The sequence below is a fragment of the Lithobates pipiens genome, unplaced genomic scaffold, assembly GCF_037356315.1.
Source record: "Lithobates pipiens isolate NorthernLeopardFrog02 unplaced genomic scaffold, aLitPip1_a1.2 Scaffold_16, whole genome shotgun sequence".
Taxonomy (NCBI): Eukaryota; Metazoa; Chordata; class Amphibia; order Anura; family Ranidae; genus Lithobates; species Lithobates pipiens.
Window position 1 is genome coordinate 465,253,156 of NW_027507748.1, and position 20,180 is coordinate 465,273,335.

Consider the following 20,180-nt stretch of genomic DNA (forward strand, 5'->3'; position numbering starts at 1 on the left):
CCTCGCTGCGCTCAGCTCTTTTTTATTCTGACTCTATGTCCACTTGGATAGTGGGGATAGAACCTGGACTCACGGCGCAGGCGCCGTTCATCCTCGGCAATTTTCGGAATCTGTGTTCCTGTGTACTGCGCATGCGCAGTACGCAGCGGACAATATCAGATGAAGGACGCTATTTGACAAGACCCCGGGACAGGAAAAGTGCCCGGTATTGAAGTGGTTCATTTTGTATAGACCAAATGAAGGCTACTACCTGTCAGTTTTTTTCCGTGTGTCCCCTTTGGGAGATTGCTCCTGACTTCCTGTCCGAGCCAAAACAGGAAGTGAGAGGAAATCCCTCCAAAGTGAGTGAATCCCAATGTTTTCTGGGGTTCCCACTGGAACATCTCCCTTCTATTAATGTTCTGGGGACCACCCAAAATTTGAGATGCTAAAAGAGAAAGAATCTCTGGGCTGCATTCACACCTGAGCGTCTTTGCATTTTATTTGTGTGCATTTTTACGCACAATTTTTACACATTTTTGTACAGTTTTTGAACTTTGGCATTTTTTTTTTTTATAATGGAATAGAGAAAACTATCATCTGAGGCGTGGTTGGGGACTTTGGTAGGCACAAACAGCAATAAAAAGTCCCTTTAGTACACTATATATTTGGTCAGCTTCCATGTAAAAAGAAATGTGTAAAAGACTATACAATAATGATAACTGTCAGCAGTACACAAGCTAAGAGTGTACAGAGGATGAATAGATAATCACCTCCAAGGACATCCCTGTCCTCGGCTTCATCCTACTCTTACATGTTACATAATCCAGCCGCAATCACGCAGCACCTCAGCTCTAGACGCCGGTACAGAGCTGCGCACGCGCACATCCCTGGCCTGTGTGGAAGCCGCTTTGCCCAGTGCATTGTGGGTCGCTCTGAGCATGCGCGCTGAACGCGTCCTGTTGCATTGTGGGTACGAGGTAGAGTGGCGCAGGGCTGGGGGGGCGTCGGCCATCTTGTCTCCGTCCCTTAGTGTCTACCACCACCAGGCCGCCGCTCTTCGCTGACCGTGTGTAGGCCCGGCAGTGCTGACCCATGGGCCGCTCCCGAAGTCGGAGTTCTTCCCGCTCTAAGCACGCTAAGAGCAGCAAACATAACAAAAAGCGGAGCCGGTCCCGGGAGAAGGAGCGTGTGAAGAAGCGCTCCAAGTCCCGGGAGAGTAAGAGGAACAAGCGGCGGGAATCTCGCTCCAGGTCTCGCTCGAACACAGCTACTAGGAGGGAGCGGGAGAGGCCCGTCACTCCGCCCGAACGTATCGATATTTTCGGCCGCACGGTCAGCAAGAGGAGCAGCCTGGATGAGAAGCAGAAGAGGGAGGACGAGGAGAAGAAGATGGAGTATGAGCGACAGAGGCGGATGTGAGTACCGGGGGCCTGGGCCGCATCGGGGGCACACAGGACTGGGCATCTGTTTACTGGGTTCCCATAACAACCTGGACCAATACAGGGACTGTGCCCCGTAATAGCTGGAGGGGGATCACTGAGAAGACAGGACTAGGCCGCAATAGGGATCACACAGGACTAGGCCTCCATCTATTAGAATCCCATAACAACCTGGACCAATACAGGGACTGTGCCCCGTAATAGCTGGAGGGGGGTCACTGAGAAGACAGGACTAGGCCGCAATAGGGATCACACAGGACTAGGCCTCCATCTATAAGAATCCCATAACAACCTGACCAATACAGGGATTGTGCCCCATAATAGCTGGAGGAGGATCCCCGGAAAGCAGGACTAGGCCTCCATCTATTAGAATCCTATAACAACCTGGACCAGTACAGGAACTGTGCTCCATAATAGCTGGAGGGGATCACTGGGAGGACAGGACTAGGCCACAATAGGGATCACACAGGTCTAGGCCTCCATTTACTAGGTTCCCATAACAACCTGACCAATACAGGAACTGTTCCCCATAATAGCTGGAAGGGGGGGGGGGGGGGTTCCATGGTAAGATAAGACTAAGCTTCAATGGAGAGCACACAGGACTGGGCCTCAATCTATTAGAATCCCATAACAAATTGGACCAATACAGGAACTGTGCTCCATAATAGCTGGATGTGGGTCCCTGGGAAGATAGGACTAGGCCACAATAGGGATCACAGAGTACTAGGTTCCCATAACAACCTGACCAATGCTGGAGGAGGGTCCCTGGGAAAATAGGACTAGGCCGTAAAAGGGATCACACAGGACTATGCCTCCGACTACTACAATCCCATAACAACCTGGACCAATGCAGGAACTGTGCTCTAAAACAACTGGAGGAGGGATTCCTGAGCAGACAGAACTAGGCTACAATAGTGATCACACAGGACTGGGCCTCCATCTACTAGGTTCCTATAACAACCTGATCAATGCAGGTGAACTGTGCCCCATATTAGCTGGAGGGAGGTCCCTGTGAAGATAGGACTAGGCTAATAAAGGGATCACGCAGGACTAGCCCTCAATCTACTAGGTTATTATAACAAATTAGACCAATGCAGGAACTATGCTTCATAATATCCCTGGGAAGATAGGGACATAGGGAAAGATGATCTGACATAGAAGCTTATAATAACAATCTGGGCAAGTACAGGAACTGTGCTCATAAAAAGCTTGAGTAGGGGATCCCTGGGTAGATAGGACTAGGCCGCAGCAGGGACCACACATGACTGGGCAACTTATACTTGGGGAAGGATGATCTGCTATACAAGAATACCATACCAATACAGGAACTGTGCCCCATAACAGGTGTAGAGTGGGAAGTCCTGGGGAAGTAGAACTGGGCTGCAGCATGGATGTCAATAGTGTGCAGCCAAAAGCAGATTGCATATTAGTAGGCCTCCTGTACATAGGAGAGGATGATCTGATATATAAGCTTCTCATCAAAATTTGGGCAAGTACAGGTAGTGTGCCTCATACCAGCTGGGGGGACCCCTTTAGAAGATAAGTGAGAAGTACTGGGCCACAGCAGGGATCACACACGAATAGGTCTCCTATACGTTGGGGATATATGCTCTAATATAAAAAGTTCCCATAACAACCTAAACCAATACACGGGTAGGGACCACCTTGTGGAAGGACGATCTGACTTAGAAGGTTCCCATAACAACCTGGACCAATACAGAAACAGTGCCCCATAACAGCTGGAGAGTGGGAAGCCCTAGGCAGTTAGGACACAGTGGATATATCAGTAGTGTGCAGATCACAGATGAGTAGGCCTCCTGTATATACATGGGGAAGGAATATTGGATATAAAAGGTTCTCTGGGAAGATGGGAATAGGCTGCAGCAGGGATCATAGATTAATGGCTCCCTACACCAGTGGAAGTGTGCTCAGACATAGCCCTTTTAGCAACTTGGACCAATACAGCTGGGGTAGGACTTGGCTGCCGCATGTGTCAATAGTGTGCCGCCAATAGCAGATCACAGATGAGTGGGCCATACCTTGGAAAGGTTGCTCTGCATATCCCAATACAGTATGCCCATTACAGCTGGAGGGTGGGAGTCCCTAGGAAGTTGGCACTAGGCCTCAGCAGGGATTGTCAGTAGTTGGCAGCTATTAGCTTCTCACAGATGACTGGGCCTTCTAAACTTGCATGGGAAAGGATGATCTGATATGGACTGTCCTTATAACAACCTGGACCGATACAGGAACTGTGCTTCATTAACAGCTGGGGAGTGGTAATATCTAGGAAGTTGGGACACTGCGCAGCCAGGAGCAGATTTCATACTAGTGGGCCTGCTAGACATGCATGGGGAAGTTTATCCCTATATAGAATGTCCTTATAACAGCCTGGATGAATACAGAAACTTTGCTTCATTACAGCTGGGGCAGGACACCTGGGCAGATAGGACTAGGCTGCAGCAGGTAGTGTGCAGTCAATAGCAGATCACATATGAGTCAGACTCCTATACATGGGGAAGGATGCTTTGACCTAGGTTAATTTTGCAACCATTTAAACTTCTGCAGCTGGACCAATACAGTGCTCCATTAGAACCAGAGGGTGGGAATCCCCAGCAAGATAGGCCTAGCCTGCAGCAGGGTTGTCAGTACTGTGCAGCCAATTAGAAAATGACATGGATTTTCCAATACATGGGGAAGGATACACTGAGAGCAATGTGAGCATCAGTGGAAGATTTTAAATATAGGGGAGAATGGGACTAGGTCACAACAGGAAGTGTGCAGCCATTAGCAGATAAATATGCGCCTCCCATATATGGGGAAGGAGGCTTTGACATGGAAGGTCCCTAGGCCTCATGTACATGAAGCTGTACACCTATAAATTGGGGAGACACCACTATACTGCCCATAGTAATGAATGGCTAAACACAGGTATATGCCATACTTGCGTAAACAGGGATTTGCACTGTTGTACATTTCTCACAAGTATAGCACATACCTGCATGTAGCCTTGCATTTCTATGGGCAGCTCTATGCTGTAGTAGTGTAGTTACGGTGTATGAGTTCATGAGGCCTTATAGCAGTATGTGCACCAGTGGCAGATTTGAGCGGTGTTTACTACAAGTATATGGTGCTGACAGTTTTTTGCTGCTCTCTTCACACATTACAACATACCACATCAGCCATTGTACTAAAGAAGCTTCCAATCTAAGGCCGCGTACACACGCGGGGACTGTTCGCCCAACTTTGTCCACTGAACAGTGTTTCGGCGGACAGTCCGCCCGTGTGTGGGCTTTCAGCGGACAGTTTCAGCGGACAGTCTGCTGAACAAAGTTTTTCGGAAATTCCGAAAAACTGTCCGCTGAAACTTGGTTTCAGCGAACAGTCCCCTCGTGTGTAGGCTTGTTCGTCAAAGTAAGTTCCGCGCATGCTCAGAAAGGATTTACACGCCGAAAGTTGTAATGCAGTGTATGGGACGTCGTACGTGCCGTTCACGTCATCGCGCATGGTTTCAGCGGACTGTTCGTTCGTCGTGTGTGGGCAAGTCCGTCCATGCTAATTTTGAGCGGACTGTTCGCTGAAACTGTTTGACGGACAAAGTTGAGCGAACAGTCCCCGCGTGTGTACGCGGCCTAAGATCCCCTGTTGCCAATACAAACAGAAATTGTGCGCTATCACACAATTTTGGCTTTGTCATGAATTTGATCTGGTGTAGTGTTTAATGACAAACCAGCCATTTTGTCCCAGCTTATGCTGTAATTGGGTATGTTGGCATGTACCTCATTGAATTACCAGTATATAAAGTGTCATCTGATTACTTAAAGTACTTGTACTGAGAGAAACACAGGGATTTACTAATGATTTTTGTATGCAATGTGTTTTTTTGGAAGTGTCACACAAGTAAATTCTAGAGGTCGACCGATATATCGGCCGGCCGATATATCGGCCGATATTTGCCGTTTTTTAAATAATCGGCATCGGCCGATTTGTGCTGATAAAATGCCGACTACAGCGGGACTTTGAAATGACTTCTGTATAGAATGGTCTAAGTTGACTGAGTCGTCATAGCAACCCTTTCCTCCACTCTGGGCAGGCTGCCAAGAAAAGAACAGAAAGATACAATGTTTACACTTGAATGAATTAAGTCATCTCTGTGTGTAGAAGTTCTCAGTTTAACCATTTAAAGACTAAATCTTTTCTGACACTTGTTGCTTACAAGTAAAAAATCCTGTATTTTCTGCCAGAAAATCACTTAGACCCCCCAAAAATTATATATATTTTTTGCAGAGATCCTAGGGAATAAAATAGCGGTTGTTGCAATATTTTATGTCACACGGCATTTGCACAGAGGTCTTTCAAATGCATTTTTTTGGGAAAAAAATACACCATTTAAAAAAAATAAATAAAATAAAAACAGTAAAGTTAGCCCATTTTTTTTTTTTTTGTCCAAAAGTTTTGACTACCTGTTTTTATTTAATATATATATATATATATATATATATATATATATATATATATATTTTTTTTTTTTTTTATCTAAATCATACATACAAGTAAACTGATTGGAGGTTTGTTTTGTTTAATAAATGTTTAAGTGTAAGAAATTTTCTGTATCACGTATGAAGGCTGCTTTCACACTGGAGTGGGCAGGCGTTGATGGTAAAACGCAAGTTTTAGCGGCTCTTTACCATCATTTTAGCGGTGCTATTTGGCTGCTAGTGGGGCACATATAACCCAGCTAGCGGCCAAGGAAGAGGTTAAATGCGCCCATGAAGCACCGCTGCCAAATCGCATTGCATGCGCTTCGGCAGTGGTGCCCATTCATATCAATGGGCAGGAGTGGTGGAGGAGCGGTATACACCACTCCAAACGTGCTGCTTGCAGGACTTTTTTTTAAGATCCTGCCAGTGCATCGCCTCAGTGTGAAAGCACTCTGTCTTTCACACAGACTGCAGGGGAGCCATTTTACAGGCGCTATTTTTAGCCCAAAAGCGCCTTAAAACGCCCCAGTGGGAAAGGTGTGTTAGATCAAGGGGGATTAAAAATAAATAAATAAATAAAATAAAATCGGCCTAACATATCGGCCCAAAAAAATCGGCATCATATATCGGCTATCGGCCGCCATGATTTCTAAATATCGGCATCGGCCAGAGAAAAACCCATATCGGTCGACCTCTAGTAAATTCATCAAAAAATGTGTCACGTTTGAGGTAAATGCAGAAAAAAAGCAGATAACTCGAGGCTGGGTTCACACATGCTGAAGCCGTGGCTTGCAGCGGGGTCCAGTGCGTCCCTGCTCTCAGGTGTGAATCGGGTATGAATTTTTGCCTGCGTTCAGACCTAAAACTGAGCCAAAGACGCACAGGACCCTTTTCCAGTGTGGCCAGGGGGTGTGTGAACCAGCTCCATTGAGAGCCGGTCACACTTCTGTCATGCGAATTGGATGCAGAGAAACCCGCACCCATGTCACATAAGTGTTAACCCAGCCTCAAGTTGATTCACTAAAAAATATATTTTTATTATTTTATCCCATGGTTCAGGCAGTCAATATTTTAGGAATGTACAAAGTAACAAGCTCTGGCCAGGAAGTTGTCCGTATACAATGTATCAATCTGGAAATGTTCTGCCCTGAGCTCAGGAATGTACAGAAATTGTAACATTTCACTAGGAGATTATTCTGTGTATGAAGTCACGTGGGCCCCTTTCACACATTAGTACAATATAATAAGGAGTTCAGTTTGATCACTTTATCAGTCCCATGTTATAACATCGCTTATGTCAGGCCACCAAATTCCATCTGACATAAATATTTTTCACACTTAGGCCCCTTTCACACATTGTCCATTTGCTCAGCAGGGATCGCTCTGTTGATCTCGCCAAGCACAGGTCTGTTGCTGCTTACTGTGGAGAGACGGACTTGTCAGGTCTCCTCTATGGGGGACCAGATGAAAATGCATCCGCCAGTCTGTTTTCATCTGATCTGCCAGACAGGTGGGAAAATAGGTTTTCCATCCGTCTGAATTGATCGAATGTCAGCGGACATGTCACCGCTGACATCCGTCGCTCCGTAGAACTGCATGGAGCGTCCATTTATGTTTGCCTGACAGGCGGACCTGAATGGTGGTCCGCATGTGTGAAAGGGGCCTAAGGCTTAATGTACACGGGACATTTTGAATCCTCTCCTGAACAATTTAACATGAGATAATGCCATTTAAAAACATTAGTTTTGCTGCAGTTGGCACATTTGCATTTTAGAAGTGTTTTTTTTATTTATTTTTTTAAATAGTAAAAAAATGTATCTCCACTAAAAACACCTGTAAACGAAACGCCACTAAATGGGAGTTACCAAGTTTACAAGCTGTTTCAGGCATTTGGCATTTCAAATGCCTCTGAACATCTGTCCTGAATGCATTTCCTTTTTTCTTTCCAAAAATGCTTCTAAAAACTGCCTCTTCCCCTTTCGCACTGAGCCGCCTAGGGCGTCAGCTAGCAGTCAAAAAGGGGTTAAATCTGCCCGAAAAACACAGCCGGAGCGGCGTTTTGCTGACATTATCACAGCGCTGCCCCATTGATTTCAATAGGGAGTAGCGGTGGAGGAGCGGTGAGTTCACCGCTTCAAAGAAGCTGTTGACAGGACTTTTTCTGAAGACCTGCCAGCGCACCGCTCCAGTGTGAAAGCCCTCAGGCGTTTTGCAGGCGCTATTTTTTAACGCTATAGCGCCTGCAAAACGCCCTCTGTGAAGGGGTTTTCACAACCTGGTGGACATATACCGATAAGATAACGTAGAGGAGCGTTCAGGGGCAGCTGTAAAAAAAAAAAAAAAAAGCCAAACTGCTCCTAAACTTCCGTTTACCAGCAGCAGTGTATATGAAGCCTAAGGCTCCGTTCACATCTTGGCATTTGGGGGCAACAGACTCAAGGTGAACACTGCTCTAAGCAATGATATTCAGGTACACCCAAGTCCAGTTTTCAGGCTCAAGATGCCCTTCCCACATTCAAGGAATGAAAAGTGAGAAAATCAGATAGGAGGGCGGGCACTGCTGGACCTTACACCTGTGATCTTTATTGTACCATAACCAAGTTAAAAAGACAGGGTAACGCGTTTTGGCACAAGCCTTGTTCCTAGCATGTATCTCAGTATGGGGGCGACAATCACAGTAAAATCGTGCGAATAGAATCGCTGGAACCCACCGCCCAAAAGAAGCTCATGTACTTCTTTTGGGCAACAAGCATCCCGCGATTCTGTTGGGCGACAATCTTGGTAAAATCGCACTAATTGTGGGAAAATTGCACTGCGTTTGGGGTGCTATTGAAATTGACAGGCAACGCATGGTTGTCCTGCGATTTGCCGCTATTGCGAATCTAGGAACGCTGAGTTCTGAATTGAGCCTTGGGCCTCATGCACACTGAAGCTGAAAAAACTCATGTTTTTGTGAGTTTGTTTTTTTATTTTATTTTTTATTTTTTTGTTTAGCAGCACTTAAACTCCCCTCTGTTATCCCATGTGTCCAGTTTATTGGCTGTTGTCTGAAAGCCCTAAAATCAAGTTCAAGAGCAGTTCTGACCACAAAAATGGCTGAAAATGGGATAAAGCGCATTGTTTACATTGCAGAGCTGAATGTAAGCTGGCATAATTAAAAAAAAAAAAAACGACCAAAAATTCTGTAACTCGCGCATAAAGGCATTTAAAAACCACTGTTAAAAGTGTTTTTTTTTTTTTTTTTAAATCGGCATTTACCTGCCATCAATCAAATGTCCAGAAATACTTTTTTAAATATCCTGTGTGCATAGAGCATAAGGCATCATGCACACTGGACTTGTTTACAGCTGCTGATTTTGGCTTCAGGTGTTTTTTTTTTTTTTGTTTTGTTTTTCTGCAGCCAGTAAACTCCCCAGCATGTTACCCACATTTTTGGACTGCCCATCATGGATAAACATGGCTACTTTACCTTTAAATACCAGGGTAATGGCAGCAGATAGCTGGCATAACCCTAATTTTTTTTGCACAGTGGGCAGTCCGCTTGAACGTTAAAGTGGTCTCAGCGGCGGATTCGCCACAAGATCACTTTTATGGGCAGCGGGAGCAGTGCCCCTCCCGCTGCATCTCGGTGGTCTCCGCCGCTTACCGGAGCCTAGGGTAGTGGTGGAAACGATCCGATCCTTGGGATAAATGAGCAAGAAGTTGAGTGAGGACAAGATGGCCCCCACTCGACTCTATGCCCTTGGAGGACAAGAGTGACGTAAAACCTGATGGGTTTTACTTCCTCTTTTTTTTCCCCTGGAAAGTAAAAGCATAATGGGCTAGTATGCAATGTGGCACTTGCAAACAAAGCCCATGTAGTCCCCGCTGGTGGTCGATGCCATCTTGACCCCTCTTCCTTCCGGTGTCGTGGATTCCGGCTCCGTGACTGGCCGGAGTCGCGTGATGTCACTTCCGTTGCATGTGCACGGGAGCCGTCAGCCAAGATGGGCCGTTTCTTCACAGCACATGCGCCAATGACGACGACACAAGCGTATATGGTAAATATCTCCTAAACTGTGCAGGTTTAGGTGATATTTACAGTACCTACAGGTAAGCCTTATCATAGGCTTACCTGTAGGTACAAGTGGGGTGTAACTAGGTTTTCAACCACTTTAAGTGTAACTGAGATCTGAGGTCTCTTTGAACCTAGTTCCCACATTAAAGAGGCCCTGTCCTGCTTTCTTTCTATTACAAGGGATGTTTACATTCCTGGTAATAGGAATAAAAGTAACCCAAACTTTTTTTTTTTTTTTTTCTTTTTAACAGGACAGTGTAAAAAAAAAAAAAAATATAAAGTAAAATAAAAAATAAGAGAACATTTTTTTTTTAAAGCGCCCTGTCCCTCGTACAGAAGTGAACGTATATGCAAGTCATGCCCACATATCTAAACATTGTTCAAACCACACGTTAGAGTGAGAGCAATAATTCTAGCCCAAGACCTCCTCTGTAACTCTAAGCTGGTAACCTGTAGAAATTTTTAAACGTCGCTTATGGAGATTTTTAAGTACCAAAGTTTGTCGCCATTCCCAGAGCATGCGCAATTTTGAAGCATGACATGTTTGGTATCTTTTTACTCGGCGTAACATTTTTTTATATATATATGTGTGTAAAAAAAAAAATAAAAAGAAAAAATATATGTATATTTATATTTGTGTGTGTTTGGGGGTTCCAATTAATTTTCTAGCAAAAAATACTGATTTTTAGCCTGTAAACAAGTGTCAAAAATAGGCTTGGTCCAGGAGTAGTTGAGTAGTTTTTCAGCTGTAAAAAACTCCAATAAAAGCTTTTTGGCATTTATCAGTGTTTTAGAGCCATAAGCTTTTGTGGGAGTAAAGTTTTGCTAATGAACGCTACTGCAAAAATGCTGCAGAACTCATTCTACAGCTACTGTTTTCTACAGCTAACACTACTGGCGGTTTTATAATGTCCAGTGTGCATGAAGCCCAAGGATGTCATACTTATACAATATTTCTTTATGCTTTCATTTATAGAACAATCGTCCTCTGATGCACTGTTGGCCTGTGACAAAAAAAATGTGTCCCTCACTGGCTCTGTAGTGACCTGGGACAGTCGGTCACCAGCTCTCTGCTCTCCTCTCCCCACCAGCGCTCACTGGAACGCCGTGCTGGGGAGAGGGTGGGAGGGGCTGGCTCAGGCTTTAGGTGGATCACTGAGAGGCTGAGCCAAGTGCCAGTCCAGGCTTTTGGGTGGAGCCCACTGTCGGCTGAAAACAGATCACAGGTGTGCAGAACCAACTGCACTCATGTGATCCACAATTTAACCAAAACAGCTTTGGCTATACTTTAAGTACTAAATATTGCAAAACATCTATATTTATTGTGTTAAATAATTTTATTTTTTTTTCTTCTTTTTTAGTGCATTGGCTGCTTTTGCAAGAAATACAGCGTGAGTTATCTTAAGGCAAAAATTCATGCAGTATTTATGTTTGTGAATTGACCCCATAGATATTATTTTCAATTAAAGTTTAACAATTGCAAACTGCATGGCTTGCCTTCAGGCTCACTACTTTGAGTCAGTTACTTCGTTCAAAAATGCTAGTTAGGCCAGAGGAAAGTCTGCAGTCCTAATGTATTGTTCCTGGTCAGCGATTCTGAAACCAATGGAGCCCTTGTATTGGTATAACGGCCAGTTTTCAAAAGAAAAGTGCATCGGTGGTGAACAGTCTGTGTGTTTTCTCAATACAGGTACAGGTCCCCTTAAACATTTGTCCCCCCCAAGAGCGCACGCGCACACACACATATATACATACATTTTAGATTTGTAATGAATAGGCTGTACATTCAAATGCTTAGAAATTGTAGCTCAAGGACAATCTATACTAAGGGCAATACAGGGAAATTGTTGGCTTCATTTGGCAATCAGTGCATATTTTCTTAATGTCAGTAAAGCCCAGTGCACACACATTACATTTTGGCTGGCTTTTATGCTCCTCCTCCCAGACACTACAGCTTCCAGTGGGAGAGTTTCAGCAACAGTGGCAGTGGTTTCAATCCAGAAATCCGTGTGCAAGACTAAGTGGGGCCAGGTGCTGATTGACCAGCTACAGGTCAATCAGTGAATTAGCAGTGATAATGATAGCCAAGTGTGCTGCAACATCTTTTCAGTGTAGTGCAAGCAGGCACAGTCTACATTAGAGTGGCACATCTGCTCTGAATTTAAAACACTAGCTGGATTGGAACACCTTGCGGTGTTCGGGTTCCGCTGATTGTTTACCACAATCGGACACATCTGGGTGGTGTGCCTGATTGCTGTGGAGCCAGTTTACATTGAAGGGCTTGCAGTGCCCCCCCCCCCCCCTTTCTAATTGTTGTTCAATATACAGGGACACTACCATTATGTTTATGAACACAGACGTGTTTTACAATAGGCTGTGGTCTTTTGGTGGGAGTATGTCAGAGGAGGGGGTGTCACTTAATTCCTTTATTTTGATTGGTGATCGTTCATTTATATTCTGTTTCAACTGTAGACCCTTTCACATGCCTGATGAAGGGGTCCTATGTGGCTTAGAAACTTTGCACTTATTCTGTTCTGATATGATCTCTCTGCAGTAAAAGTTTTTTGGACTGCAATTGAAGATCCACAGTGTGTGTGCTGGTGAACATGTGTACTTATCTGGATTGGAACACCTGTCAAATTTTATTGCTGTCTCTGCCCTCACTAAAGAGATTCACCTTCTCTATTTGCCCTGTTTATCGTTGGCATTTGAAAGTAAAACTAAAAGGTAAATTCAAAATTTTGGGTTATCACCAGAAAAGTAATAGATGGGAAATCATCCAATGGGGACACTAGTTCTGGTGACCTGGGGGTCCCCCAAAGGATTCCCATAATTGGCATGGATTTCCTCACTTCCTGTTTTGGCTATGGGACTCCCCAATGGGACACAGATGGCAAAAAATAAACTGACAGGGGTTTTGACCCTCCCTTACTCTATCCAGCATGAAAAAATGTTGCCTATAGATCTAGTTTAAGAGCACTTGATCATCATTGCCACCTCATCACAGAAAGTTGCAGTAGATGGAATTCATTGGTAGATTTCACATGTATTTGAAAATTTTCAAGGGGACTAAAGCTGGTCATACACAAAAAAAAAAAAAAGATTAATCTTCTGCAAAAGTGAGTGTATTCTGACAGTGGCTTCTGCTTCTGCCAGAATACACCAATCAGAAAACTTTTTCCAACATGTCCCCTTTGATCAACTTTCTTTGAGCAAGGATGGGCTATACACTAATCAGAATTTGGCCAGTGCCTGCTAAACTGGATGAATTTCGGTCAGTGTATGACTAGCGTAGAGCAGAATTTAGCTGTATAATCCATATCTCCTTGCTTTAATTTGAGAAATTACTTTGAAAAACACCCCCCCTAGCATTTCTAGTCAGGCATCTTGTGTAAGGGCAGATGATTTATGTAGCATTAACTTTCTGGAATCCATCTGCTGTTAGGGCAGGAAGGTGTGCTTAGCTGAGAGCCCCTCCTCCAGATGAAAGGAGAGGGGAAAAAAAAAGCCCATAAAGCCTCTTGGAATGTATGACATCCTCTTGACCTAGGCCAGAAAGACGGAAGCAACTAAAAGAAATGTAAAAAAAAAAAAAAGTTTAAAACATGTAAATCTATATATCTTCCTATCTATTCAACAAGGCTAGCATCATAAGGATTAAAATAGTTAAATGAGAAATGTGGACTTTGAAAAAACAAAACACACACAATCACCTCTATGCTGCAGCATCAGTCTTAGTCTGGACCAGCTGAGTGATGTCAGCTGACAGCGGGCTTTAGCTAGCTAACTGCACTCCTCTGATCCATAGAAGTAGGGCCAAAAGCACTTTGGCCATACGCCACCTTTTTTAATAATTTTTAATTGTCCCTCTATAATAGCAAATACTGTATTTACTTTTTGGATTTAGATCTATTTTAACTGCTTGAAGATTGACTAACATACATTTTACGTTGGCAGTTTCAAGTTGTACACCAGGATGTACTACAGGCAATCATACTGGTATTTTTTATTTATTTTTTTGCAGCCAGTGTCTGGCTTTTATGTAAAATCAATCCTAGGGATTATTTAGTCACTGGATTGCTTCTACAGGTGACAGGAGGGTTCACTGCCTGCTAGTGCCTCTCTGGGTTCTACTGTCACACTGGCGAGCCCAGAATGAAACCAACGCTTTTTCCGACTTACCGGAGAACTGATAAAAAGAGTGTTTCTCAACTCCAGTCCTCAAGGCGCCCAACAGGTCATGTTTTCAGGCTTTATTTTGCACAGTTGAATGGATCAGTTTCACTGCTTTAGTAATTGGCACAGCCATTTCATCTGAGGGAAATCCTGAAAACATGACCTTTTGGGGTGTATAGCCCATCCTTGCTCAAAGAAAGTTTGTATAAGAAATGGGAAGCAACTAGTATATTGTCACTTTCAGTTTTTCCCGAATGTAAACGGCACCATTTTTAAATTGTGACAGCATCTGATCACCCCTCATTCCTTGTAATAGAGATAAGGATAAAAGGTACTCTTTATGGAGAGATCTGGAATCAAATCAATTATTTATTTATTTTTCTCAGCCTGGATCGGAGTGACGTCATTATGTTGCTTTGGTCCTCGAAGGCCATAGAGGAGATCAAAGAGGATCTACTCTTTGATTGCCTCTGGGACTAGTCGGCCACAAAGTCAGATTGTTTCTCTGTGATTGGGTGGCAACGGGTAAGCCTGAGCAAATGCTTCTGAAAGCGTTCCAGTGGCTTATGAGCCGCTCAGAATGCTTTCAAGAGAAAGCCAGCTGCTGGGTGTAGAAAATCATACTGGGGTTATATCTGGCTGATATTTTCAGTCATAAACCACTTAAAAAAAAAAAAAAAAAAAAATATATATATATATATATATATATATATATATATATATATATATATATAAATTTTATATTATACATATTGCGGGCTTGAAGTGGTTAAGCCACTTCTTTGGTTCTAATGTGTGTGAAGAAATGGCGAGAGCTAAAATTCTATTGTGAACTGTAATGGTTAATTTATCCACAATGCATGTAGCTGCATAGGTGAATAAGGGTTTATATAAAGTGCTTTTACCGATTGGTCAAAATGCATCAATTAATTTTTGTAGTCTAGGTGCTGGTTTAAATAAAACGCAACCAATCAAGTTAGAAATGTTATTGCTGACTTATTTTTATAGCTGTCGGCTTCAAGCCTGACATGCATATCCTTGCTGCTTGGTGAGTCAGACAAGGTGGAAATCAAGTTTTAATACAAGGTTTACTTGCCTGCAGTGAAGGGAAGGATAATAACAGCCCCAGGATCTCAGTAATAGGAACTTGCTATACCCCAGGTTGATTCTTGGGGATTGCTTACTAAAGCTTTGTACACCGATACCCAATGAGATTAGCAAACGACTGATTCTTTCTTCTTCCCTTTTTCTTTGCATGCTAGTCTCCATGTCGAAAATGAATGATCTGGTATCCTAAGAGAGAATTTTTTTGTTTGTCCCTTCAGATAATTTCAAGCGAAAGCTGTGTACTAAATATCAAATTATGTTGCAATCGCTTTGAAAGTGGTATTTTATGTACGATTTTCTGATCGTGTACTAGGCTTAAAGGCTGATATTCTTTTCACTTTGCAAGAGAACTTTCATCTAGCTTAGTGAATAAATTGAATCCGCTGCCTGATATCCAGGCATGTGCAAGCAAAAAAACAACAAGCATCGCAGGTCTAGGGGAACATGGTCATTTCCTTATTGAAACAATTATCTTTTTGACCTTTCAGTCATGTGATGTTAGGGAGTTAGTTTGCGTTAGTAAGTAATGTACTTTTGTATTGAATCTTGTCTGTATATCCGTAGGCAAAAGGTAATATATACTTTGCATATTTTCTTTTTTCAGTAGGCAGCAAGAAATTGAAGAAAAGCTCATAGAAGAGGAGACAGCGCGTCGTGTGGAAGAGCTGGTTGCCAAGCGCGTAGAAGAAGAATTGGAGAAGCGGAAAGATGAAATAGAACGAGAAGTTCTGCGGAGGGTTGAGGAAGCTAAACGCATCATGGAAAAGCAGTTGCTCGAAGAACTCGAGCGACAGAGGCAGGCAGAGCTAGCTGCTCAGAAAGCCAGAGAGGTAACGCTTGGTCGTTTGGAAAGTAGTGACAGTCCATGGCAAAACTTTCTTTTTGTTTTGTTCTTAGTTTTCAGATAGTATATACAGATTTCTTTCTGCTTCTTTCTGGCTCAGTTACTGAGGTCTTAAAAGAATATCTTTGTTCTGCTTTGGGTTTGATTGGCATCGCATGTGGATTGTAATCTGTTGAACTGTTGAGACTTTATTCCTGAAAGATGCCATTTTAGGGGTATTGAAGAGTTGTTGACATGCACTTGAAACTTTTGCCATGGCTGTGGTGTTTTGAACATTTGATCCTATTTTAAGATATTCATCTGAAGAAAAAAAAAAACTGTAGCTGCTGACAGCTAATGCGCCAAACACTGTAAAGAATTGCAACAGTTGGCCTAAATGCTACAGTAACTGACAAAGAGCTAAGTTAATTTGGCTTCCCTGCGTTGGAGGATGTTTTTTATTTCCTTCATTTGAGCACTAACCCACTGAATGTGCTGCTTATTCTCAAAATAACCTTTGTTTTTCTTCCCACTTGTTTGTCCAGCTCATCATTAACGAATATTGAACAAGTAGTCATAACATCCTTTCTTCCTCATAGATCTCTTGGAAGATATCAAGTTGCCCTTGTTTAAGTTTAAATATATTGCTTTCCAACAGGTGGAGCATAAACAGAAAACGTATCCACAAAAGGCAGTAATTGGCTACTGACTACTATTGTTTTATATACTCTTGTCACAAGCCATTAGGACCAATTTTCTTATAAATGTAAACATTTTTTGTCAATTTTAAAAAGTTGACACCCCTTTTTGTTAAACTGGAAATCCTTAAACGGCATTTTCCAAATATTTTCCTTGTGCTGCTTGTGTGTATGTTTATAGCAAATTAATAGATAATGGTGCACAAGCACATTTTATTAGTGATATTCTGATAGCCCACAACCTTGTGAAAGTAAATTCCCTTCTAGTAGGCTAAATGTATTGCTGTGCTGTTTTTTTTTTTTTTTTTGCAAAGTTTATTGTAAACCCATGCCTCTCTCTGCTCTATCAGTACTAAGGCTGTTTTTAATTCCTAAAGTGATTTGCTAAGTTGGAAATTTTTCCTTTATGGTTTAATGAGAAATATGTACCTTGAATCCATTTAAATGTGCAAACTTGTGAAACTCCCAGTGCAGTAAACCTAAGGACTTAGCCAGGCTGCCATATGCAACGTGAATGGCTGCCTCTGATTCAACCCAAGGTTCTGTGCAAATCTGAGGCATGGAATGAGCCACTTACTGATGTTGTACATTTAAAGTTCATAGAAATCCTGTCCACAAGCAGAACACTGTTGGAAGGAAGTGAAATTTCAGATATCAGCCGTAATTATCAAATCATGGTTGACTGCAGATGAAAATGAAAAAGTATTTTTTTTAAAATTATATGTAATTACAAAACAACCTGTGAAGCAGTTGTAGTTTATATCAGTTGTAACTAAAGTCCTCTTCATTTCTAATGAATTCCAATAAGGAAATTTTATATTCCAAAATTCCCCCTCTGCATGTCTTGGAATATACAAAAACCATCTTCTGCTTTTGAAGTCTTCTGCATTTATTGGGGTTCAGAAGCCTTCAGGTTAGAATGGATTATGTGTGTGTGTGTGTGTATGTAATAATATATGTAATATTAAAATATGTGTGTGTATTTTATATAATATACACACAGTGGGGAAAATTAATTATTTGATCCTCTGCAGATTTTGTAAGTTTGACCACTTACAAAGAAATTAATGGTCTATCATTTTTATCATACGCACATTTTAAATAATGGAGACAGAATATCAACCAAAAATCCAGAAAAAAAAACGTGTTAGTTATAAATTGAGTTGCAGTTCAGGTGTAAAATAAATATTTGATCCCCCAAGCAAATTACTTTTTTCAGTAGATAAACCTTTGTTGGCAAGCACAGAGGTAAGGCGTTTGGTGACCAGGTTTGCACACATCTCAGGAGGGATTTTGGTCCACCTCTATTTACAAATCTTCTCTAAATCCTTAAAGCGTTTAACGCAAAAAATAAAAATCCTGTTCCCTTAAAGCATGTTATACAGCAGCACAGTGCTTGTGCTGTGTCATGTGGACCCCTGTATCAACTGAAATACCTAGCTATACCCTCAACTATGCAAACTGACCATGATAACCATGGCTGCCGAGCCCTGACATTGTGGTCTGCATGATTCTGTCAGCTGCAGCCTCATCTGTCTCCTCCCCCCTCTCCTCTCTGCCTGTCTCTGCTCTCATTTCAGCTATTAAATGCTCCCATCCTCTCTGCACCATTATAATAATTGTCCGTGCCTGCATGATTGTACCTGTATGAACTCCATTCTTGCCGCTCAGCTGATTGTTGGCAGCTCGGCGCTCTCTCTCCCCTCCCTCCCTGGCTGATGTCAGCGGGAGTGCTCGGCCCCGCCTACTGCATCTGTGAGCTAAGAGAGGAAAGGAATCGGCTGGATGCCTTGAGCGGAGCTCATATGGGTACAATCGTGCAGTTTTTTTGTTCTGTTTTTTTACAGATCACAGGGACAATTATAATGGTGCAGAGAGGATGGGAGCATTTAATAAAAGTGGGCTAACAACCACTTTTTAGGGTTTCTTGGCAACTCTAAGTTTTTAGCTCTCCATGAATTATTTATAGGTTTAAAGTCTGGAGACTGACTAGACTACTCCATGACTTTAATGTGCTTCTTCTTGAGCCACTCCTTTGTTGCCTTGGCGGTATGTTTTGGGTCATTTGTCATGCTTGAAGACCCATTCACAACCCATTTTCAGTGATTAGCTGAGGAAAGAAGGTTTTCATCCAAGATTTTACACTACATGGTCCTGTCCGTTGCCGACTCGATGCGGCAAACTCAGACTTTACCAGTGAAACTGCCCTACAGCATAATGTTTTCACCTCCTTGCTTGACTGGAGGGATGGTGTTCTTGGGATCATAGTCAGCATTTTTCTTCCTCCAAACATGGCGAGTTGAGTTCATGCCAAAAAGCTCAGTTTTGGTCTCATCTGACCACAGCATTTTCTCTCAATCCTTCTCTGAATCATTTGGATGTTCATTGGCAAACCTCAGACGGGCCTGTATATGTGCCTTCTTGAGGAGGGTGGACCTTGCGGACGCTGCAGGATTTCAATCTATAGTGGTGTATTGTTACCAGTGGTTTGTTTGACTGTGGTCCCTACTGCCTGAAGATAATTTACAAGCTCGTCCCATGTAGTTCTGGGCTGAACCCTCCACTTTTCTCATGATCATCCTTGCCCCATGAGGCAAAATCTTGCATGGAGCTCCAGACTGAAGGCGCGTGATGGTTATTTTGTATTTTTCATTTGCGAATAATTTCTCCAACAGTTGTATCCTTCTCACCACGCTTCTTGCTGATGGTCTTGCAGCCCATTCCAGCCTTGTGCAGGTCTATACTATCTTGCCCCCGATGTCCTTTGACGGCTCTTTTGGTTTTACACATGACTGTGAGGTTTGAATGGAAGAAAGATTCTGTGGACAGGTGTCTTTTTATACACATAAGGAGTTGTTAGGAGCACCTTCTTAAATTGACAGGACTAATCTGTGTACCACAGGAGCACATACTGTAGACAGTCTTTGGAAACCAGAACTATTGTTGGTAAGGGATCAAATCCTTATTTTGCTCGCTGAACTACAACTCCAATTATAACCTTTTGTATCTTGCTTCTTCTTGATTTGTGGTTGATATTGTAAGTGGGCAAACTTACTAAATCTGCAGGGGATCAAATGATTTTCCCCATTGTAACAGAGCTGTGCTTTCCTTATGTAGGGGAAAGCAACACATTCACTTTAATATCAACCCTTGGCAGCCCATGCTTATCGTTTTCTTCATTCCCATGCTGCTTGGCTCAGCCTCTGAGGACAAAAAAAACTGGGTACATCTGGATAATGGAAGCAAGTGACTTTATTTCTTGCTTTCCTCCCATGTGACAGACCTGTCTCTGATTGGCTCCTCGGGCAACCTGCTCTACCACACGAGGATACAGAGAGAGATTCATTAGTCTTATATAAACTTTAGGTCTGGCTTGGGGCTTGCATGGGACTTCCTCTCTTTTTATTATCATTATACAGG

At 42.8% G+C, this 20,180-nt stretch overlaps 1 protein-coding gene across 2 annotated transcripts in view; it reads left to right on the forward strand.

The window, feature by feature from the left end:
- The first annotated feature begins 949 nt into the window (after positions 1–949).
- Positions 950–20,180, forward strand: part of ARGLU1 (arginine and glutamate rich 1) — a 30,174-nt gene continuing 10,943 nt past the window's right edge. The window contains exons 1-3 of one of the 2 annotated variants that reach the window (XM_077482911.1): positions 950–1,397; positions 11,318–11,347; positions 15,844–16,069. In XM_077482911.1, the coding sequence (XP_077339037.1) occupies positions 1,075–1,397; positions 11,318–11,347; positions 15,844–16,069 (579 nt within the window). In that variant the 5' untranslated portion in view covers positions 950–1,074. The remainder of the gene's footprint in view (positions 1,398–11,317; positions 11,348–15,843; positions 16,070–20,180) is intronic. The other variant, XM_077482912.1, reaches the window with a different exon arrangement.